At 36.5% G+C, this 24,605-nt stretch overlaps 1 protein-coding gene across 4 annotated transcripts; it reads left to right on the top strand.

Moving 5' to 3' along the window:
- LOC125658188 (serine/threonine-protein phosphatase 4 regulatory subunit 1-like) lies at positions 1–22,138 on the top strand. 4 transcript variants are annotated; one of them, XM_048889357.2, is made up of 21 exons: positions 1–33; positions 117–161; positions 1,142–1,253; positions 6,876–6,982; positions 7,109–7,251; positions 7,338–7,398; positions 7,598–7,683; positions 11,089–11,193; positions 11,647–11,712; positions 12,201–12,359; positions 13,420–13,544; positions 13,652–14,538; positions 14,688–14,779; positions 16,466–16,651; positions 16,801–16,962; positions 18,812–18,912; positions 19,805–19,925; positions 20,085–20,197; positions 20,293–20,453; positions 20,539–20,708; positions 20,909–22,138. In XM_048889357.2, the coding sequence occupies exons 1-21, from the start codon at positions 27–29 to the stop codon at positions 20,918–20,920; spliced, it is 3,021 nt and encodes a 1,006-aa protein (XP_048745314.2). In that variant the 5' UTR covers positions 1–26; the 3' UTR covers positions 20,921–22,138. The 4 variants fall into 4 exon arrangements, with proteins under 4 accessions (XP_048745314.2, XP_056002852.1, XP_056002865.1 ...); XM_056146877.1 differs by having other exon boundaries at positions 14,637–14,779; XM_056146886.1 differs by lacking the exons at positions 1–33; positions 117–161 and adding an exon at positions 513–657 and having other exon boundaries at positions 14,637–14,779.
- The last annotated feature ends 2,467 nt before the right edge of the window (positions 22,139–24,605 follow it).

The raw sequence follows: 24,605 nt of genomic DNA, 5'->3' as shown, positions 1-24,605 counted from the left end.
ACAATCAGTGTGTGGTTTTTACCAATATGGCGGGTGAGTCCACCTCACATTATAATTATTCGCCTTCGAAGATATGCCATGCGTATAGACTTAGTTACTATTTCTTCTCATTACAGATATTGAATTTTACTCGGACCCAGGCAATGAAGGCCCTGATGACGGTAAGTGTAGTTGTTTAGTCTCCTAATTATAGTATTTGTGATTATGTAGTGCTGCGGAGAAGAAAACGTCCCGAAGTCTGTGATTTGTATTCTTTCGCGCCGTTATTCATGTATTATGAATAAAATGTACAGGGTGTGAATTGTTTTCATAATGTATTTAGGTTTCTTAGGTAGTATTAAGTTTGTTTAGGTGTTATTTGTTTACATTTTCAAAGTAACACGTGCATGTAGATTGAAATTCAAACATGACGCCGAATTTTCCCGAGAATTTGATGCCATGATGGCTAGGTCACATGACCTGGACTTTTCTGACCTATTGAACTACAAGTATTCCCGCGCATTAGGGGTTTTGAATGGGTGTTGTGGAACCGCATGGCTGCGTCTGAGAAACTGGACCGACCGCTTGTCTGAGTGTGACCATTACCAAAACTATCGATTTTCAACTCGATATAGTTAGTCATGAATGAGTAACAAATTTGTATCATTAGCATAAATGGTAAGTAGGTCAATCTTCCCCCTTTGTTTTGAGGGCTTCTTGGACACATTGCTTTTGGTGATATGCGCGCCAAATTTTTGTTTATTCAGTTTTTCTAAGCAGAGAGATTGTCTTTGTTGAACCTGTAAATATTTTTATTAAGAGATAAGTTTGCATTATTATTTGTTTACAAACGTGAGTCAACGTAATGAACAAAGGCTTTGTGTGAATTAATCGTGAAAAATCGATGCGCGCACATGGGATTTGTTTAGTTTTGGTCATCAATAACCATGTTGCTTCTTTAGATATTATTTTGTATGACTAATCACTTGCAATCATGATTTTAACCCCAAATTGTAGATGTTATTATCTACTTGAAAACGTTTATTGTGCAGATTTTTGTAGTGTTAAGTTAAAACAGAGACCTTTTTCACATGAATATCAACAAAGGTATTGTACATAAGATTGTGTTGTATTGGTTCAATATAGTAATGTTTTTGTATAGGATATGGTCTTGACGATTCTCTGGAAGGTGATGATATGTACAATGCAGATTATAAACTTACTCCTCTTCAAAAGTTGGAAAAATACATGCAGAGTGAGAATGTATACACCAGGTAGGTATTCTTCTGTTCAATATTCTGTGTGAACAGTGATCTATAAGGTTCTGGTCCATTATGATTGGGGGGAAATTGTTGACAATTTTTGTCAAATTGGGAAAAAATGATAATTTTGTAACTTTAAGTTGATGTGTTAAAAATGAGTTCAATCAGTTAAGTGTCTTTATTCACATGATAGAGTCGGTGTTTTTTCAGTTAGCACATTTCTTTTGTCACTATGACCATGTGAAAAAGCCCTTTCTACTATAGCTGTTGAAGATGAATAATCATGGTCTTATTGTAAAGGTGAATTGCAATAAGAAACCACTCCTTCAAAGCATCATTTTGTTAAAACTATGAAGTATTTTGAAATGTGCGACATTTCCTAAGTGAAACTTGTAAATGTCAGTGATGCTTCTGTTCCGCTATTAAGTGGAATTCCGCTGTATTTAATCCAGGAATTCGATAATTCCGAGCTTGTGACTGATCGCAATCTGACAAAGATATAGCATGGCTGCCAGGTGAAGACATATAAGTTTGGACAGAACAGTTTAAATTCATGGAATTAACAATGGGGTTATCGCTGGTTGTCAAAGGAGAGAAAATATCTTAGAACAACGATAGATCCAGCGATTACAAGATGTGTTTTATGTAACAGATATAAATGATGGAATTCAGGTCCATGAAATTAGCAAAAACACCAAAAACGTAAGGTAATTACCGAAAACGTCAATTTATCATGAAAGCATGTACAAGAGTGTTCGATCTTGCATTTATACATGCATTCCCTAAATTTTGTTCATATTGATTTATGGCATATTTTCATCAACATGCACCAAAATAATTGTCCTATTTATAGCAGAGATGTGTATATACCAGAGATTTTTTAGGGTCCGTAGGGGGGCGAAATAAGACCTCATTCCCAATGCTGAAAAGCAGGTATTTTTCCCAATTTTTACTTTGAAATTCCCAAACAATGAAAACAAATCAAGCAGAGTAGCCTAATTGTTCTGATATAAATCTTCGTCACAGACCCACAGATTACAATTTTTTGCTTCAAAATCTTGAGTAAGCCTAATTTTTTGGCCTCTGCTTATTTGAATGAGGTAAGCTTTGACCAAATTGAAAGTCAGAAGGAGTCCAATTATACCTTAAAGCACTCGGGATTGGTTTTTTCCCTATTTCTTTGCATGGAACCAGCGATTTTTTTCTACCCACTGGTAACGGTACCTATTCAATTTGGAAAAATAGCGTCAAAATCGAACAAATTGGGATTTTCTACCAATGTATCGGCAAATGATTTCAACTAAAGGAAAAGAAAAAAGAGAGCAAAACCAGAAGTAGTCATCTCTTTACAAACTTTTTTATGCTAATATTTGCTGTTGTGAGACATAAGGAATCGTCTTAGGCTTGTTTTAGAATCGTCATAGTTCTACAAAACATGCGCACTGCCATGATCTGTACTTTCGATTTAATACCGGAAGTGGACATTTTAGTTAACTTGTACAACGTTTCAGACTAAGTAAATTACGATGTCAGCGGTCTACTTTTCAGAAAGTATATTTGGATTTTTTTCGTCTCAAAATTGGGAAAAATCAATGGTTTTTGGCATTGGGAATGGTACCGTTTATCGGTACCAGTTACATAAGAGAAAAAATCGCTGTGGAACATTTTTTCCAATTTCAAGCAACTGTCACTTTTTCCCAATTGGAAAGGCCCTGGCCCTTGAAATTAACGAATTCCATTGACCCATTGAAATCGGTACTCATTTTCACATGTTTTAGGCTTTTGGGAGGGGGGGGGTTGCAGAAGCCTAATTTCTACTGCAGTTGGAGTCCCATAAAAATTTGATAAGTCCTTTGTGCACATGAAATTAAAGGTAATCATTCACGACTTGGCCTTTGATGTCTAATAGTCCAATTACTTCTCTGAATCTCCTATTGGTTCATAGTATATGATGATAGTACCATAAGAACTTTCGTTACTGTCATCCTCGCTGTTTTTTTCAACGACAAATTTTCTGTTCATATGAGCCATTTAAAAGATAAAATAACATCTGATCGTAATTGTTATTAGTGTATATTTCTTACCTACATATCATTTGAAAATAAACAATACAAATAGATATAATAAGTAAACGTGGTCTTTCCGGAATTTCCTTCCACCATCTTGGGATGATAGTAACGGTCGTTACTATCATCAGTTTGATACCAGTGATAAATTTTATGTTGCCCACCATGTTTTTGTTGTTGTCCTACTTTCATTTTCTGTAAGGCGCCCTAAAAATGCCCGACTTGAGGCGGTCGGATATTTTTGGGAAATGCTATGATGGATATCATCATTTAATAGACATGTAATGATCCGTATATCGCCAAGATGAGTATCACGATAGGGGATCAAAGTTTTACATACAAATATAAAGGGAAAACCTTCTCGAAAACCACGGGGCAAGGAAAGTACAAGTTTACATGAAAGCTTCCCGTCATAGGGGTGTGATTTTTTCTCTTTTCAGAGGAAATCCTCTCATTTGCTCAATTTTCGAAAAAATGATATCCTCTGGATTAAATTTAAAGTGGCAGAAAATGATATTTTTCCAGGTAGGGTGAAGTGTTTTCCTCCCTTTTTGACCAGTTTTCCTCTGATTTCTGAGGAATTCAATCACATCCCTGCATAGTGCAGATTCAAGTTTGTTAAAATCATGGCCTTCAGGTTAGATTGGGTCCACGATAGGGGATCGAACTTATAGGATAAAATCTTTATAAATCTTCTCAAAAACCATTGGGCCAGAGAAGTTTTTATAAAAGATGAAATAACACCTGATCGTAATTGTTGCTAGTGTATGATATTTCTTGCCTACATATCGTTTGTAAATAAACAAAACATATATAATAAGTAAACGTGGTCTTTCCGGAATTTCCTTCTGCCATCTTGGGATGATAGTAACGATCGTTACTATCATCAGTTTATTACCAGTAAATATGCAGAGTTCGAAATTACCTCATGTCCTTAAGTCCGAGACGAGTAACAACCGTGACAGACTAGTGAAAATCCGGAAATCAATCTTGAATTGGTTAAGATTTTTTAGCAAGATGAGTCTCTTAAATGTTTGAACTTATGGTCGATTACATGCATGGTTAAGTGTTTGCGTGACTATGACATGCTGATCTTCCAAACGCATGGAGTGCATTTGAGACTGCTGTTCTTCGAATGAGCACAAATTCCTGTCGATTACTAATTAAATGCTGAATTAGTGTCACGGAAATGGGTTCGAGGTGCAAGAACTGCAAGTAGTGTGGTTTAAAGGGACTGATTCACGATTTTCCCCAAAGTTTTATTTTTCACTTTTAATGATCTAAATCTACTATCTAACATGTTTAAAAGATTTCACATAAAAATTAAGGTTATACATTATCACTGAAGCTCATTTCAGAGAGTTCATTATTTGTTTGTAAACAAAGATTGCGGTATGTTATTGTTTACGAAATTTTCAAAAGAAATGGATATCGATCTAAGTTTATTATATCTTTCACACTTCAAGCATTCTTTGTGTAAAATGTGTCATCTAAAAGTTAAATTGTGTGACAATGCAGAATTAAGATGCTATATATTACAAATTCCATATTTCATCAGTTTGTTTGTATACATAAAATGACTCGAGTCTTTGTTTACATAACACAGATTTAAGTCTAGAAAATAGCTTTTATTCTTGCATTCAGAAGGTCAACATTTTGGTTGTCAATATCAAATGAGTTATACTTTTAATGTTTAACATCAAAAATAAAAAACATTTTGTTGAAAAATCTTGAACCAGTCCCTTTAAGAGTATGTACATGTTCTCGTCGTTCATAACACTATTGCTCATGGCATGGTCAATCGAGTGAATTTTATTGATAAAATTTCGATCTCCTATGACTCCAAGAACTGAGCACGAAAACAACGGGAACATCGATCTCGAACGTATTTATGGACATTTATAAAAGGAATAAGTTGGAGGTTACTGTTTGCTTCTGAAGATCTGGAATGCGAAATCAAGTATGGTGGTCTTTTTCTTCTGTAGGTGTCAGAAACTGAATTGCTTGCAACTAAATACTATTGAATAAATGAAGATCATTTTATGATATACTGGACGGACTAGTGAAATGCTTTGTGAACATCAATAGTGACTAGTCCGTACAGACTAGTGCTTAAAAAAGTTAATTTCGAACACTGATATGTAATCATTTTGATCAAATTGCCCATTTGAGGCCCGAGCCATTCATCTCTGCAGCGTTTCTTTCCCATAGATAACTGGTACCGATAAACGGTACCATTCCCAATTTTGAGACTAGAAATTCCCAATTCAATAGCAAAAAAATAGACCGCTGACATCATAATTTACTTAAGTCTAAAATGTTCACTTCTGGTATTAAATCGAAAGTACAGATCATGGCAGTCAGTTGTCAAAATTTTTAAATCACTGGCAGAGCTAAAGGTTCTGTCAGACCGGACAAAGTTTTTTCCAGACCAGATACATGTACCTTGTATTGCACTCAAAGAACGAAGAACTGTACCAAAATGCCTTTAATTGTTTAACAGAAATGCATCTTCCACTCATATCTAGCCAAATACGGTCAGTTTTCCAGCCAACTTGGAAGTCAGTAACAGCACTGAAGAATTCGTAATTTTTTAAGTGGTCCAGGTTCAGCATTTTTTTTCTTACGAAGTTGTTTGTTTTACATCACCTCAGGAAGTTCCCCTCATATTGAGACGTCACCAGCTGTGGGTGAAATACCACAAATTTAGATCTATGCTTTGTACTCTGACCCCAAGACTGTAGTAGTGAGGGTTCTTTAATGTGTTAAAACCTGCCACGACATTGGAGGTCATATCCAAAAGACCTGTGACTCTCACTGCTAAATGCAGAACGTTTGGCGAGCATATATTTACATCTTAGATCTGACATGGCCATGGCACGAACAGAGCTCAAACTCGCAACCTTCTAGTTATGAAGCGAGCGCTCTACCACTAAGCTTTTTCTTCCTGGGTAGAGAACCTTTCACAAATTTGATTGGCCATGTGGCCTTGTTTGATTGACTTTCACTTGTGCATCCCGAACCGGAGCTCTAAAATAATCGGACCACAGCCGATATTTTCGAACGGTCATTTGGCCCAACATTTTCTAGCAAGTTGTCGGTCCAGGGAATTTTTCACCGGCCTTACCGACAGTTTTCAACAATTTTGGGGCAGTGCGCGTGTTGTAGAGCTACGGTGATTCTAAAACGAGCCTACAAAGATTCCTTATGTCTCCAAACAGGAAATATTACTGTAAAAAAGTTTGTAAAGAGATGAATACTTCTTGTTTTGTTCTTTTCTTTTAATTAAAATCATTTGCCGATACATTGGTAGAAATTCCCAATTTGTTTGATTTTGATGCTATTTTCCCCAATGGAATGGATACCAGTGGGTAGGGAAAAAAACCTGCCTATGAGCCTTGAAAGTTGGCAAAATTGTGCAACTAGAATATTTTGTCATGTTGTATAGAGTGGACTTGTCTGACCAAATAGATTGTAAAAAATTGGAATGAAAGTCGGATGTCTTTGGTAGAGTGCTTTGTGGGAATTCAAGAAGATGCAATTTCATAAGCTATTTTCTTTTGTGTAGGCAAATGGTGGCACGTGGACTTCTGGACACACTGCGGGCAGTGGAAGAAATGGAAGATGACGTGTTGCCAGTATTTAATGCCATGGTCAAGCTTTCACAAGACTCCGGTAATTCATGCACTGTTCATGCTTGCATTTCTTTCAAATTATCGCATTGCTGGTTTGATTTGCAGAAAGCTCATTGAATCCTTACTAAAAGAAGGAATGTAAAATGTAATATTCTGCATGTTGCAGATCCTATTGTTCGGTCTGAGTTGATGGAGCAGGTTCCTCATTTAGCTGTGTATTGTCAAGACAACTTAGATCTCTACGAGAAGTCCATCTCGTCCTACCTTTTACCTATGGTTGTGAGGTACTTGAATGACCAAAATAACCAGGTAATATTAAGTTACATAACATGGTGTCTATCTTGTTATCTCTATATTTAATACTTGGAGATATTGAATAATTTTTCATTTTGCAGGTTCGAAAAACAAGTCAGGCAGCTTTACTAGTCCTGATGGAACAGGAACTTATATGTAAAGGTAAGATAAAATATTTTTTTTAATCATTTTGTGTGTAAAGTTGAAATAATGAGAAATTGGTAAACATGAGGAATTGATGAGTAGCAAGAATAATAAAAGAAAAAACACTAGTTTCATTTTATTTCCTGAAGATTTTAATGAAAATGCATTCATTGACAGAATTTGAAATGGGATAAATGATTTGAGTTTAACTTTTCAGAGGACATAGAGCAACAAGTGGTGGGTGTTATCTTGGACCTGGCGAGCCCCGACAGTCTGGACGACTACAGAACAGAAGCTGTCGCTGTACGTATCTACTCCCAAACTTACAGGTAGATTGTGAAAAGGGATTGGCACTTAGACTTAGGAAGCTTGTTGTCTGAGAGTTGATATACCTGACTTGCTGTGAAAGACATGGGTAGTGAGATGTGAATTAGTCGTCTTGCTACTCTGTCTTTTGCAAGAGGTCAGGAAAAATCGTCAAAAGAATGGCACGGCATGTTTGTTTTGGGGGGCTGGTTTTGTATTTTTTGGGGGTTTCATGCAGATGATGAGGCAGTCAATGTAGGATGTTGTAGTGCTATTGTATTATCACAGCCAGCATTGATGAGCCCGGTCAGATGCACACCGCTGGAGACGTTCCAACTAGGGAGTAATGGGGCCACATGGAAATGGTGATACCCTGTACTGACTGGGTGGCTGTGATGTATCGGTAGAATTATATCACAGCCTGCTTGGATCAGTATAGTGCTCAACCAAGACAGCAGAGGAACCAGACGTCAAAAACCAAATGTGATGGACATCTCAACTGCCAGGAAGTTCTCGAAATCTTTGAAATTAGAAAACTTGTGAGGGTATGAAGGCATTAAAGTGACTGTGAAATGTTGAAGTAGTTCATATCACAGCCAGCTTTGATGAGCTTCATTTTCACTGTTAGATCTACGATGTGTTGTCTGTTAAAGTGAGTATTTTATATATAGTAGTTGTGTTCGTTTGTTTTGTAGCCTATTAGTTAAGTTGTAATGAAGGCTGGAAAAACAGGATGGGTTTCAGTACTTCTGAAGGAATTGATATGTTAGCTGTATATATGTATGGGAGGAAGATCCTTGTTGCTTTTTGAGGTCAAAGGAAGTGCGACATTTAGTGGGGAAAACGTGTCAATCGAGACTTGGAGTTGACTTGAAGAGATGTGGCACTTCATTAGATTAATATTAAATGCCTATAAAGTACATAATTATGCTGTAAAGTCATCTTCTTTTGAGTATTTTATTGAAAATGTAAGAGAGCCGCCCCGCCCCCCCCCCACCCCCCCCCCCCCCCCCCCCCCACCCCCCCCCTCAATGGAATTGGAAATACTTTTCGTAGATGTAAACGTGAAAGAGGAATAATTATGTCACTGGAAATTGAAAAAGATTGTATAACTCTTATTCTTTTCATCCTTAAAAATGGGGAAATCATACTGCTCGAAGATTATTCGAAGGGTGGGGAATTGTATTTTTCCTCCTAAAAATAAATTTATATTGGGTTAACAACATCTCACCGTGTACAGTAATTTCCACTTGTTTGTTTTGAAATATTTGCGACATGAAAACTAGGGGCTTGTTGCATTCTCAACAAAATAGTGACATTGATTCCCATTGTCCTAGTTTCATTTTGTAGGATATTAAGCCCTTTGCAGTCTAATTTTCATTTTGTGTGTGTTTAAAATCGAACCAAACACAAAAGAATTATGCAATTTTCAAGAATTTACAAACGCTGATGAGAGGAGAAACCATTATAATTGTTTAACTTTCTTTATTGAGACATGAACAACTGGCCAATTAAAAATCATTAACATGGACATTGTCAGCAAACAATGCCTTGACACCTATCACTTTACGTGTTGTGGTCAGTCTATTGTAAATTTGATTAAAAGAAGAGTCTTTATTGTATTCGAAATTTGAGTGCAATAATTAATTCCTTGATACACCTAATGATGCAAGTAAATAATGTTTTTCTGTATTTAACAATATTTGAGTTAGAAGGTTAATTGCTGTTGTTAGATGTTGTGGAAGTCTGTGCTGTGTGAAGGGCATTAAATAATCTACTGTAATAGAGGGCAAAGCCCTCTCACGGCCGTTCTCTCTATAGGTAACATGTATAGATACTTGTTTTAAAGGAAAATATAGGAAACTAATGAAAAATTAATCCATACGTATGGAACTTGAAATTTTTTGACCAAATGGCGTAGATTTGAATACGAGCACGTGGACAGGACATGTATTTCTTCATTTTTAATCTTGTGTACTCAAGTTCACATTGTTTTGAGATGTTACTTAAAATCCGTAAAAGCATGTAAATCTTTTTTTTTCTTTTTCATATATATTATCGCTCCTTAATTAGCGCAATTGTACCATGTCTCCTATGTTGGTGAATTTGCTAAACACCGACGCTGAATAGGACTCGCAATGCAAGTTGTTTACATCAATATTGCAATATGTTTCCCGCATTCAATGAATAGTCGGATCAAATGTCTATTAAAGTTGGGAGGATGCTGTCCTCACAGGTTTACGGTTTAGTGTTAACTTTGGGTTAATTTTTGTTCCTGTTATGGATATAGATGCCAATCCTTTTTGCTTCGCCCTCGAAAATTGTCACGCCGTAAGACATTAATTTACACATTGGACGAGTTGTATGTTTGCATTGCTCTTTCTTGATATTTTTTGGTATGATTGCAGAAAAATAAAACATCTGAGAGTATTTAAATTGTATATATATTGGGGGATTACTATAAAGGAAGTTTTACCTGTGTATGCATAAATTTTCAAAAGAAGAAATCAAAAAAAAAATTGTTCGTAATGGAAACTATATTTTGATGTCAGTGTTCAGTTGTTTGAATTGGTTGGTACCAGGAGAAAGGTGAACTATGGTCTTGTGAAATGTAGAACTCACAAAGTGGTTGTGAATTGTTGATTTGTTCAAATCACAGCCAGCTTTGATGAGCTCTAAGTCATGAGAGTTTCAGCAATATCAAGAAAGCAGAACTAGTGGAAAAAGAAAAAAAAATTATTAAAAGAAATCGCAGTTGTGCAACTTGTCAAAGTTGCTGTGATGTGTTAGAATTATTCATATCACAGCTAGCTTTGATGAGCTTGTGTTGCTGCAAGATCATGAGGATGAAAAGATCATGCAGATGGGGAGGAAGAAGGAACCGACAAACTGAAGTTGTCAAAGTGGTAGTGATGTGTTGTATCTTTCATATCACAGCCAGCTTTGATGAGCTTGACTTTTGTCAAAGTCACCGGGACTTGGAGCCTGCAGAAGATTGGACAATGTTCATTTTGCATTGTTTTTAGCTAGTATTTATTTGTTGTTTTTCTTTGGTTATATTTTGCATGATTTTTTAAATCCACACGAACATGCATGTTTTGATTTGGAAGATGATAAAATTGCATGTATTTGCATGAAAAACTAATTGTAAATGAGTATTGATTGCATGGCTAGCATTGAAGTGGCTGTGATGTGCTGAAGCACTGTCATATCACAGCCAGCTTTGATGACAGGCAAGTAATCGTCACATCTTGTTACCTTGTTAGATGTTACTTAATCTTCCATTTTAAGTCAAGTACTACCTCAAAATTTTTGTTGGCTCCAGTTACAAAATCTTAACAAAGTAAAAAGTTTGAAGTAAAATGCGGAGCTTGTTTTTGACGCCTTTTCCTTTTGTTGTAGCTTATGAGTAAAATGGCGCCACTCCTGGGAAGAGATATGACTGAGCGACTGTTTTTGCTACGTTTCTGTGAAATGTGTACAGACCCACTCTTTCATGTCAGGAAGGTAATTAACACAAGGGAATGAAATGTAAGGTGAAATTCGAGCTGAATTGAAGTGGCTCCTCTGATAGCTTACTGTATTGTATTATTTGATTTTGACCAGGGTAACGGGCATGCTATTGCAGTGGTAAATACTACGTTAATTTGTGCACTACATGGAGTCTGTGATCTCATTTAAACTAAGCATCTCTAGATAGTTAGAATATACTTGGAAGGGATAGATAAGATGTCAACACTAGAAATCTGTCAAACAGATTTATATATTGAAACCAACAGCAAGTTTCTAATGAGGTTTTGTTCAATAGGCAAAATTTCACTTTGATAATTCAATATTGTTATTTTTTGTTGGAATCAATATGAATAAATCTTAATTCAATTGCCTGAAATACAAGTGCTTGTCTGGCATTTTCTGTTCATTGCAAAACTTAAAATTTCTGGAATTTTAATAAAATTTCAGGTTTGTGCAGCCAACTTTGGTGATATGTGTAAAGTTGTAGAACAAGACAACACAGAACAGCATTTGGTAAGTTGGAGGCACCCCCCCCCCCCCACCCCCCCAAAGATAAAAGAAAAAAAAGTCTGGGAACCAACATGGCTCCCTCCACATTTCATATACTGTTGAATCATTTTAATTAGTGGAGGCCAATTTTGCTAGTTCGTGGGGACGTAATTTCGTGGGTAAGCGATACGATGTCACTAGGAGATACAGCTACACTTTTAAAAAATGTTGAGTACACGTGAATTCGTGGGTTAGAGTGACCCTCGAAATCCAAGAACATGAATTCCCCACATAGTTGGTATGTTGCTAAGCGAATCCTTGCGCGGTGCCAGCAATTTCTATTAGTATTTGTTTACAAAGCAAAACCTTGCATCCATATTAAACTTCTAGTTGGGGGTAAAAGTCCCTGCCTGTCTGGTCTTTTACATAAACAGACATTCTTTTAAATGTGGCCTGAAGTACCTATAGTTTCCATGATATATTCTAAGATGTTGATTTGTTTGTTTTTTTAGCTGCCAAAGTTCTACTATTTATGTGAGGATGGTGTATGGGGAGTTCGGAAGGCATGTGCGGAGTGTTTTATGGTCGTTTCTTGTTCGTGTTCCCAGGATGTCCGCAAAGGAGAACTGGCCAATCTCTTTGTCAATCTGCTTTGTGATCTTTCTCGCTGGGTAAGTGGATTGATTGATATATCTGTATCAGTGGACAAGTAGTTGTGAAATAGTTTACAAACCACATTGTAATTGAAAGATGACAAAATGGTTGTGGAAATAAAATGCATTCCTAATCATGATTATAAATGTCGTAGGTCTTTGAATTAATAGGTACTGCAGGTAATTTTGATGAAATAAGATATAATTATATCCCATACATGCTTTTGAGATGGTAGTCAGTCCCTTTCTTGTCAACGCAACTCCGAGACCGCTCCACAGAATTGAGTGAAACTCTAGTTAATAAGAACACACTGTAGATGTGCATATTCCCAGGAAATTCTGATTTGATAATTTTTTGCTTCCTGAAAATTTCAGGGGAGCATATAAATGCTGCCCGTCTGTCCAAGCTCATATCTCTTAAACCTTTCATCAGCCAATTGATCACAAATGTTCCTTGAGACAAGGACTTTGGACCAAGATCTTCAAGGTCACTTTGTACAGGTCAAGGTCAGTCAAAACATGTGAAATTTCCTTATTTCAACAGTTTTTGATATAGAAGCTCACATCTAAATCTTTCATCAGAAATTGATCATAAGGTCATTTTAGAAAGGTCAAGGTCACTCAGCATATACCTTCGGTATTTCAACAGATTTTGAACAGGTATTGATTATATATATCACTCAAATTAGTTATAGGGAAATGGCTTGCACACAAAGGTCAGTTGAGGTCAATTTGTAAAGGTCAGCATCACTCAACATACCTTCTATATGAAAAAGAAACCTTCATTTCAACAATATTGCAACAGTTATTGATCATTTTGCAAGTCATTTGGACATATGAAGTAGTTCATTGGTTAGATGCATTTCGGGGAGCATCCATCAGTTTTACTGATATTCTTGTTCTGGAAGTTATGCCCCTTTTGAACTTAGAGTTTCGAGCCTATTTGTCCTGTTCTTGCAGTGATTTCATTATGTGAGGCTTATCAAGCAATGTTGGAGCATGGGGTTTGTGAGTTTGCTCACTTTCTTTCATATTTGTTTGTATTAAGACATAGTTGAGCTGTTGCTTTCGTGTTCAGGTTCGAATGGCAGCTTTTCAGCAGTTGGGACCATTCATATCAACATTTGCAGATCCAGGTTTAACTGGGTTGTATGTTAATGAAGAAGGCATTCTTAGTGTCCAAGTGGAACATTTACAAAACATGTAAGTTCTTTAGTCATTTTAATGTATATCATGATTTGTATTAATTTACCACTGTATTATGTGTGAACGGATTTATGATCTACATGTAATTGCACTCCCGTTTTTAGTGAGAAACTGAGAGAAATTGGGGAAAAGTTAGAGTTTGAGAGCAAACAAATTCTAGCAAGTGGGTTAACAGAAGAATCTGATGAAGAATCCAAAGAGGAGGAGAGTCTGGAAAGCCCCTCCAGTGCTACCGAAAGAAGTAATGTCTGTGATACAAGCATGGACCTCAGTGAAACTGATCAGATGACTGAAATCATTGTTTCCACGTGTGCGACAAATAACAACACTTCCACATCAGAGGAAGAGTTATCCCTTGAGGAAATGAGAGCTCAAGAATATCAAGTCAAAAAGGCCGCTCAGAGACTCAATGATTCCAGTCCTCAGAATTTTGAGGTGACAGAGGAAGACAACTGTGATAAATGTACTTCTGGTGAGGAGGCAGATGCCCCTCGGCAAGGAGAAGAGAATGCGGAGAGTATATGTAGTGTTCAGGAGGGTGAGGATACCAAAGCCAGCTGTGATTCTGTAGACCAGAGCAAACCAGATAGTGACAACACAGACAATGAACAAGAACAAACGACAAGTATACAATATGATTCCTCCTTAAATAATTATGATTCTTTCAATTTCTGGCGAGACCCGCTGCCAGAAGTTAGCTTAGATTTAGAAGTAGTTAATGACAATCAAGATGAACAAGGCATTGTGAATAGGTCTTCCCGCACAGCCACCGAAAACGAGTGCAACACAATCAATACTGACATCAGTAGCTTGACTTTGACCGATTCTGGAAACCGTCCAGCATGTGCCACCAATCAGCTGTATGGAGAGGCGGGAATTCGGATCCACACTGCCAGCATAAGCACCATGTCAGAGGAGTCGGTCAACCACATCGGTAGTACACATGTACTGGGACAGAACCTAAATGAAGTCATGGACGGTGTGGTACATGGTGTGTATACATGATGTCCAATATACATGTTTATCAGATAAGTTGTATGAAATATTGAAAACGACCTTTTGACCCCGTTGAATCGCTGTTCTTTCCAGATTACGGCTTTATTGACAGTTTTTCTGAGCTGTCTCTATTGCCTCTTGCAGATATAAGCGGGTCTAGTCTAGGTTACATCGACAGTGATAGCTCCCAAGATGTTGTGGAGGTGATGGATGAGGCCTCCCTGGCACAGATGCAGGTAAGCAGTAACGGGCTACACAAACAACTATAAATGGTGAGGAAAGCAGACTGTACTTGAATGAAATACTGAATTTTATTTTCCTTTGGATGCAGCGATGTTCCAAACTGCCTGACGTAGAACAGATTTCTCCAATTGGTCTCCCATTGAAATGTTCAAGTATCTTATTTTTGCAATTGAATTTTCATATTTTTCACTGGTCAGTAATTTCAGAGAGTTGTTTACCTATGCCAGAGCTAAAGTTACAAACTGCCATTATTCATTGACAAACATCTATGTAACTTCTCTTCTAGTGTAGTATTGTTACCACACATTGAAAATGGAATGGAGAAACGGCCATATTTATTATCTTGTGTGACAACTTCTGAGGTCAAAAAATTAGATTTGATAATTTTGCTCATTTTCAATCAAAATTAGAATTTTAGATATGTTATTTCCTATAGGCTGTGATGACAGTGCCGTTGTGTCGATCAGAATTTGAACAAATTCATGGTTCTGCATACAAAATAATTATTCAGCACTATTGAGAAACAAACAAGGTGCTTCGCTCTTGGGAGACCGAGAGAACAGAATTTGTAAGATTGTTCCAAATTAAGTAATTTATTGGGGTTTATCTGGGCACTGCAATGTTTACCGCCTAATTGTTACAATTTGAAATATGTTGAAAGACTTTTTTAGGCCAAAAAAAAAAATTTAACTGTGTTAGTGATTACATATTGAAAAAAAAATAAGGTTGGGGGTAGGCAAGACTTTAAAAACAGAAATTATTCGGTCAATATTTGCCTTGCATCACTGGGGAAGAAACTTGCATGCTACATATATTTGTGAGTACTGACATGTAGCATCAAGTGTTCAATATTGGTTTAAAAGACTAAAATAAACCAAAAAAGACATTTTGACTACTGATTTATCCTATGTAATGCATGATTATCTGTTCTATTTGCCGAAAGCATGCAAGAGGACATTTTGAAAATTTCCGATAATTTGAATGTCGAGCCCGAAACTTTTTATTTGAGAAACGAAGTTTATGTATACTGAGGACTGGAATTTATCCGGAAAATTAGGGTCGGTCAGGTAACCGGAAAGTGTACACACTTTTTTGGGGCCTAATATCATAAAAAGTCTTCAAGTAATCGCAAAGGAAAGCTAGTACTAATTTGCAGAAGGACGTGTTGCACCAGCAAAACCTCAAGCTTTAGTTTCCTTTCATTTGTTCATAGCAGTGGTTATGACGTGTTTCACAATACTAATAGCCCATTTAAAGCACATTTTTAGCAGCCTGGTGTGTAATGCTCTAGAAAAAAGTTTATGATCCAACTAAACATGATAGCCAGGGTCATTAGGGTTAGTGGTTATTGCTAAAGACTATGTTATCAATGCTCGTCTTGGGTAAAACCTAATGAACATGGTAGTGTAAAGATTAGTTTCTACCAGACTATGATTTAGAATTTTGAAAAATGGAAACGGATCCATAGTTCTTGGCCCCTGAACTAGACTGCCATGTGTTCATAATAGCATGAACTAGACTGCCATGTGTTCATAATAGCATGAACTAGACTGCCATGTGTTCATAATAGCATGAACTAGACTGCCATGTGTTCATAATAGCTTGGAGATAATGCTCCATTTCATGGGGCTGTTTGTATTGGTTGATGATTAGTTTGATATGGGTTTCAAAATTTTCAGGACATTGTACCTCAGAGTCTGTTAGAAAGCTATCTAGGAATGGTGGACCCCTCTAGGGCCCAGACTGTGGACACGGAGATCACGAAACACTGTGCCTACAATCTGCCGGCTGTGGCCTATACACTGGGCAGGCGGAACTGGAACTGCATCAAAGTATTGTACGATAAACTGGCCTCGGATATGCAGGTAAGGGAACTAACAACCGACATAGCAATATCAATGGACTTGAAAGTTTCATTATTCCAGATTATATCATTTTCAAATTAAAATTGTGAAAATAAAGTATGAGTAAGCATTGATTCCGCTAATGCTCATGAAATGAAGTTTGCTTTCAGTGGAAAGTGAGGCGGACACTTGCTTTTTCCATACACGAGATGGCTATCATACTGGGAGATGAAATCACTCACAGGGATCTCGTCCCAGTGTTCGACGGCTTCCTGAAGGACTTGGATGAGGTGAAAATTGGTGTATTGAAACACTTGGCAGACTTTTTGAGGGTTAGTATGTGTGTAGTTTAGTATCTGTGGTTGATGTTTTTCTGTGGTAGCATAATAATAAGATGAGGCCAAATGGCAAGGTCCAATACAGATTTTATATATTGATGTCCATCCTCGACATTTGTTGGGAATATACAGGTGACACTCAATGGCTCGAACTTCGATCTCTCGATTTTTTCTCTACGTATGTACCGGTAAGTAAGCAAATTTACTATCAATCTCCCGAACGTTCGATCAATTGAAGTTATTAATTTCTTGAAGTATATTTCATTGTTTTTCACTCTCGAAGTGGGGGTATCGTACCGACCATTATCCAAGGGTATGATTATTTCCGCTTGGACCTTGCCTGGATTTAGTGGAATGCCGGAGGCTAGTGTGGTAGTGGTAATTGGATGTTTATATCCGTGAATCATCCATGTGCTTCATTGTGGAGATGGGCACTTGAGTGTAAAATTGGTTAATTGGTCAGTTTTCACTTGTTGTGATAATTAATATTTTGTATAGATTATTAGAATCCACCTTTGAATAAAATCTTAATTGGCTTTTGACTGCACAATAGGGCTGTGCGGTGCACCAAAAATTTTGGTGCACCGCGATTCATACTATTCGATTCAATGCACCGATTAGAAATTCCGGATTTCGGTTTGGTCTAGATTTTACATACACCAAAAGAACAAAGATGGCGTCCACGTGATGTACAAAATGTGGATTTTTATGCAACAGAGATTTAAATCACTCCTGTGTTGATATTTAGCATTTTCACCACTCGTATACCAACAGAATATTGTCCGTAAGATCATTAAAGTTTATCTTTACATGACATATAGCATTTCTGTCAGTGTAGGGGTAAAATCAACATCGTAGATAATGACACAGATGAAATGTTTTGACAGTTTATATGAGAGAGAAGTAAATCAATAAAGGAGAGATTTTCAAAGACTCTCAATTGATAGAATTGATGAATTTTTTAAATATTATTGAAAACAAATATCTTATACATTTTAGATTGGCTGTAGATTTGTTTAATAATTTTAAAAATTATGCAGCACCTTAATATAATAAATTCTAATAGACTGTCAATGTTTTCTTTTTTCTATCAAAGTTGTAAAATGCTGTTATAAATAGATATGATGTTTACAAATGACCACATAAAGTTGTACAACTTGAATAGAATTAAATCAAGTATGCTACTCATTGAAATTGTTAATTTTTGTGCTCTCGTTAGATATATTTGACCTAATATGAACTGAATCGAAAATAACCTAATTGTAATGCTCTGATACGAACTAACACTGAATCGTCCCAGCCCTACTGCACAATGAGAAAGAAGGTTTGAGATATTAATTTAGAGATCTACAGACTGTTAAATTTCTCGAGTTTGTTATTTGTGTAAAGTTCCTCGAAAACGTTTATTTGAATTTTTGGTTTGTGTAAAGCGACATAAAATGTGCTCTGTTTAGTTAGGAACAGTAAAGCTTTATCGGAAATAAGTTTTGTATACCTATCTTACTGTGATAAAGAAATAAACTTTTGAAATCTTTCTATTAATGCAAAATTCTTTATTTTGAAATCAAATTAGCTATCTGATAAATATGAAGGAAAACGTGTCAAAACGACCTGATCTTGCTGGTAAACATTTCCTGTTACTGTAAAATCTGAACCATATGGTCTCGCCTCTAATTTACGAATTTTTTCGAATTCTCAATCTCTCAAAAGTTTTATCAAAATCTCTTGAACTTCGAGTTCTCAAAAGTCGCCTGCATATGCTGTCTTGAATATTTTGACATTTTAAAATGCATGCATTTTCGGTTCTGATAATGTTTAAGTGATGTAATGGATGGAATTTCAGCTTTTGAAACCTGATGTAAGGAGACAGTATTTAGCTAAACTCTCGGGCTTCCTGAACACAGACAATACCAGAAACTGGAGATTTAGGCTGGAACTGGCAGAGTAAGTACAAATGCATGCGGAAAAAGAATAATATAGTGTTCAATATAGGCCATGCTGGGTTCTCTGCTAGGATTTGCACCCTAGGTCTAGTGAAAATTTGGAATGCCAGAATTTTTTCCTTTTAAATGCACATAGTCTGCAGATGCATGCTTGGACAAAACTTGATTTTAAAAAAATGTCATGTTACTTGTATAATTTGTCACTGCCAGAACAGAAATCAGTAAAGCCCTTGTCCCTCATAGTGAATTGACAGCATTGAGAGGGGTAGCTAAGCTTGGTGCACATGCTTGATTTTTGAAGATCCCTGTGTTGCCATTGTTCGTTCAGTAGAACTGGTCACTAAATTTTAACAATGACAGCAAGTAACGGTGTTCGCTCGTCATTCATGGTTAAGAATATTGAATAGTGCAAGTAATGTTTATGAATTTATTCAATGATGCTGTGTCTAGTTTGTAAGTAGTGGATTTCTTTATTACAGTAGTCTAATCAGTGCTGTTATAAACAAGGGTAAATATCACTTGGTCACACTTGTGAAGATCTTGCTAATAACAGTAAATGTCTGGACAAGATACAAGAAATTTCTAAAGATTTCAAATTGGTTCATTGAATCTTCATTTTACGTACAAGATTTTAATTAGTTAGTAACTGAACATGCTGACTACTGAACATAAATTTTGTACTAACATGGGATGTCATTGGGATTTTACTGGATTGGTGAAAACTTGTCGAGATTTGTCAAGAAGAAACCAGGAGTCCTGACTTGAGTAAATCCTAAAGAACCTAGGCCACGAGTCTTCAGTTCAGTTTTAGTCTGCTACTGTTGTGACCTGTTGTCTGATCATGACGTATCCTATTGAAACAATCTAATGAGAACTCTGTAAAATTTTTACAGGCAGTTGATCATGACCTCAGAGCTGTTTTCCTCGGTAGAGATCAGTCAGCACCTTTTGCCGATTTGTCTATCGCTGATGGAAGACAAGGTAGCGGAGGTCAGACTAGTGGCCTACAGGCTGGTGAGTCTAATTAGTGCAAGTACCATGTGTAATTGTGCTGTTTCTCTCCATCTGAATTTATTTTTGGATGTTCCATCTTTTTTTCCTTCCCTTAAATGAGGGTCAGAAATTCTCTGAGTTAGGTTGTTGAATGTTGATATTGACATTTGGTTTTAACAGATGAGTGCTATGATCAAAAGGCTGGCTTATGAAGATGAGAAATTAACGGAAAGTTTGCTGAATGAACTTGTGTCTAAGTTCGCTAAGAGCAACAAGTGGACTGGCAGACAGATGTAAGCTAGTTAAAATTCTAAGTTTAAAGTGTGTTACATTGTTGGTGTATATTTTGAGAATTTGTTGATCTGATGTGTTCCTTATCCCTTTCTAGTTTTGTCCAGATGTGTCTAGCAGTGTTGGAGGAAGAATCACTACCGTCGGATCTTTTTACCAAGCACCTGCTTCAGAGTCTACTCAACATCAGCCATGATCGAGTACCCAATGTCAGACTCTCTCTGTCTAAAGTCATGTCCGGGTATATTGTCCCAAGAGGTAATGTAAAAGTATTCTTCTAAAGGTAAATGCATGCTAAACGGTATTGGCCAGTAGATCTCTAAAGTTGTAATTTTTCTTGTAGAAGATTTCACCATTGAAAGTCACCCGCAGCAGGAAGAAATTCTTAGGACATTGGAGCGGCTACAGACCGATCATGATAAAGATGTGCGCTATTTTGCCAATCCCATACCAGAGAATACCAGTATTGGGGATTATGAAGATGATGCCATTGAAGACATTGATGTTGAAACAGTATGTTCACAATTTTATGGAATCTTATCTTGAAAAGATAGTTGGGGGATTCTTGATTAACCCCCATCACTTCTTGGCTTGACTTTGTCCATGCACATCACTATTTTTTAAGCCAACTTAGAAAAATTATCGTATTTCAGTTCTTTGTCAATGCACATCACTATTTTTAAAGCCAACTTTGAAAAATTATTGTATTTCAGTTGCCAGTGTAAAGATGGGAACTTTGCTGTGTTCATCTCAGGGACCAACAAGTGATATGCAATGTCTCCTCACCATCTTCAATATACCAAGTGTTTTCAGCACCCCTAAATACTGAAATGACATGATATTTACATTGAGTGATTATTGTCAAAACCTACCTTGATTCTTTCTATTTATGTGTAACACAATTCAAAGAGGTAAGATCCTTTGGACTTATTTTATTGGAAAATCCTTTTGTATTTTATATCATGGTTTTATCCAAACATGGCAATATGTTGTGCAAAATCTATTTATGATTTACTTTTATTTACTTAAATTGTTCCAGAAAGAATGCAACTTGAACAGTAATATAAAATGTATGACCTGACAAAAGTATTGTGTATGTATATCCATATTTATTGCTTACTTGTTACGAGTTTTATTAATATTTTAATTCCCAGATTGGAATAAAAATCTGTTAATTAGAAATGATAATTACACCGCATTTTTGTTTGTTGTGCCAAATGATGCAATAATTTGGATAAGTGAAAGATTTGTCTTCTAAAGGGATGAGTTTTATATGGTGTATGATGTGGTTTTTGTTTGAAGTGTGGCTCCATAGACTTTTAATAAGACAGATGAACTTCGTAAAGGCCAGCCACTCCTATGGCAGAAGGGGCTGTCATTCTATTATTGCTCAACATAATACAATAGTACTATCTGAACTCATTGTCAAGGATCAGTCTCTGAAAATTGCTGCTATTTATCCATGTAGCTTGTTAGGAGGAACATAGGGATATTATTCTTGGTGTTTAAATCATAATGGGGAGGGGGGGTAATTGGGATAAAATCCTGTTGAAATTGTAGGGGTATTGAAAGCTATATTGTTTAAGAATACTTGAAATTTTTAAATTTTGCTTAATGTCTTCTAAGGTGGTGATATTTTTAAGAGACCGATGCTCTAGATCATATAATCTGATATTGTATACAATCAGTGCCATATAAATGAAATAATTGGACCATCAAAGATGAAAATTGTTTTGGGCAGAATTTCTGTGTACGTGTATAAGATGCTATTGTGATATTTCGTGTCTGTGTGGGTTTAAAAGACTGGGTAAATTGTGTATATTATGTGGTTTACACAGGGATAAGACAAGGGGATATCTAGTGAATATTTTATAGAATTTTATTGATGTCGATGATCTGTGATTTTGTTGATGAGATTATGCCATTAAAACAATAACAACATGTGGATGTCTTGTTTTTTCTGCGTTTGTTGTTACCTCGTAGTATATTTGTCGTATTTTATTGTTTATTTCACTGGACCCGAGCTACAACCCTTTAAAGGGGCATGGACATGATCATTGATTTTCACTGAAAATACAAAAAATACTTTTTTCTCATTTTAATGCGCCCATCAAATACTTTACTATATTCCGGTAATGGAGGAGAACAGTCTCTCTCGGAGCAACTATTTGGGAATCAGGGGGATACTCCGACGTATACGGAGCTGTGCCCGGTGAGTGTTTCTCTGTCGTCATCTGACAGCTCAGAAAATTATCAAGCAGGGTCAAAATATAATCAAACCTTCTCTTCCCAATCTCAAACGCCAGGCTCACAGGTTCATCATGATCAACTCACTGATATCGACGGCTATAACGTCCCATGTACTTTTGATCCCAATGTTGATTTTACTTCATTGGACTCAAAATTTGCAAAATCTACCCAAAGAACTCCATGTAGAGAGACTTTTAGAACTCACAAATACCAATGAACATTTTGTAATTGATTACAGAACATATCTGCTCCAAAGCAAAATCTATTGAGTGGTGTCCCACAGGAAATTTGACACTGCGTAAAACCACCAAAAAACAACCCAAGTGTAACTAGATATGCTAAAGACTGTTTTGCTTTGAATATGTTTTGTGATGATGCGCATCTTGGTGGGGGTTTTGACAAATTCAAGGTAAACGACTGATCTTCCGAAAAGTTCTGTGATCGAAATGAGGTCATCAATTCAAGCTCTTCTACAACGAGTTACTGAACTAGAAAAGATGCAATCTACTCGGGCCAAAACGACTGAAACCCTTCAAAAATTGGTTACCAGTCTGAAATCTGAACATTCAACAATTAAAGCTGACATGAATTAATAAATATAGTATAATTCTCTATGTCCGCCATATTTCTCTGCTAATCCGCCATATTAGTTGGAATTTCTATTGTTTTATGTATCGGGGTTCGCATGGTATATAAGGGGACGAGCTTTGCTACGCTTCACTTCACATCAATGTCTTCGATTTACCTGTGCGGGTATGTATGCTCGCCATGAAAACGCATCGAATGCGGACGACTATTTACCTGGTCCTACTCGTAATATCTGTAAAGGACCGCAGATGTACGTGTACACTTGTCGAAAATACTCTAAGTAGTAGTAAAAACTCCCTTTATTTGCATATTCCATGAAACAAAACGATAAACTCCATTTGCATTCCAACAGTAAACAACATTGTCCATTGTACAGACTGCGACACACTTAGCCCGTGCCGATCAGCTATCTTCAATCAGGGGAAGTATCAGAGTATAATATTTACCCTGTATTGTGCATGAATCCTTATACCGTGTGATTTACTGGTCAGAGTATTGCAGATTTATAAATCAGGAAATCATTTATAGGTACATAAATTGTTCATACATATATAATTTGTATATACAACACTGTACGAGTGTATGGAATGAAAGAGAGAGTGAGAGCTGAAGGCTCGTGTTTATACCATTGGAAGGGTATTGAATAGAGCTATTCAAGAGTATCATCATCCACGAAATCGTGCAAAGCGTTATCGCGCTGTGGAACAATACATATTACATATCGAATGGCCCTCGTATCTTGATCAGGTAAACGGAGTAATCCGTACTCAAATCAGCAACGGCCTAACAATCGGTATGAAACACGCCAGAAAGCATTTGACCCAATGATAGGTTTTATTCGCAAACTAGATCGTTATAACAACCATAGAATTCGCGAAATGCTGACTTTAAACCAGACTGTTAAATCCCCTGTTACATGTCTATTCAATGTTTTGCAACAAATTATATCGTATATCAAGGCAACACAGTATATCGCATCTCAAGGCAACATAGTATATCGTATATCAAGGCAACACAGTATATGGTCTATCAAGGCAACACAGTATATCGTATATCAAGGCAACACAGTATATCGCATATCAAGTCAACACAGTATATCGCATCTCAAGACAACACAGTATATCGCATATCAAGGCAACAAAGTATATCGCATATCAAGGCAACATACATATAGTATATCAACACAGTATATCGCATATGAAGGTAACATGAAAACATGAGAAAAAACCTTGAAATGTAAATATAAAGTAGAAAGAGGAGGAAAAGCATAACAACAACATCAGATAGGTTAAAAATAATAACACAGAATAACTAGGAATGGCAATCGGTCAAAATTTTATAACCGGTTAGTCGTAAATTCTTTGCACGGATTAACCGGTTTATCGAACAAAAATGCCCTTTTTGATGATTTTATTGAAAATTATTCACGTCATATTCATACGAACTAAATTGCAAAGAAAACAAGAGGCCCATGGGCCACATCGCTCACCTGAGTCACCTTGGTCCATATCAGAAGATTTTCCATATCTATTTGCATGTAAAACCGTAGTCCCTATTATGGCCCCAAACCTA

The sequence above is a fragment of the Ostrea edulis genome, chromosome 1 (genome assembly GCF_947568905.1).
Source record: "Ostrea edulis chromosome 1, xbOstEdul1.1, whole genome shotgun sequence".
NCBI lineage: Eukaryota > Metazoa > Mollusca > Bivalvia > Ostreida > Ostreidae > Ostrea > Ostrea edulis.
This window is presented reverse-complemented; position numbering and strand designations above follow the sequence as displayed.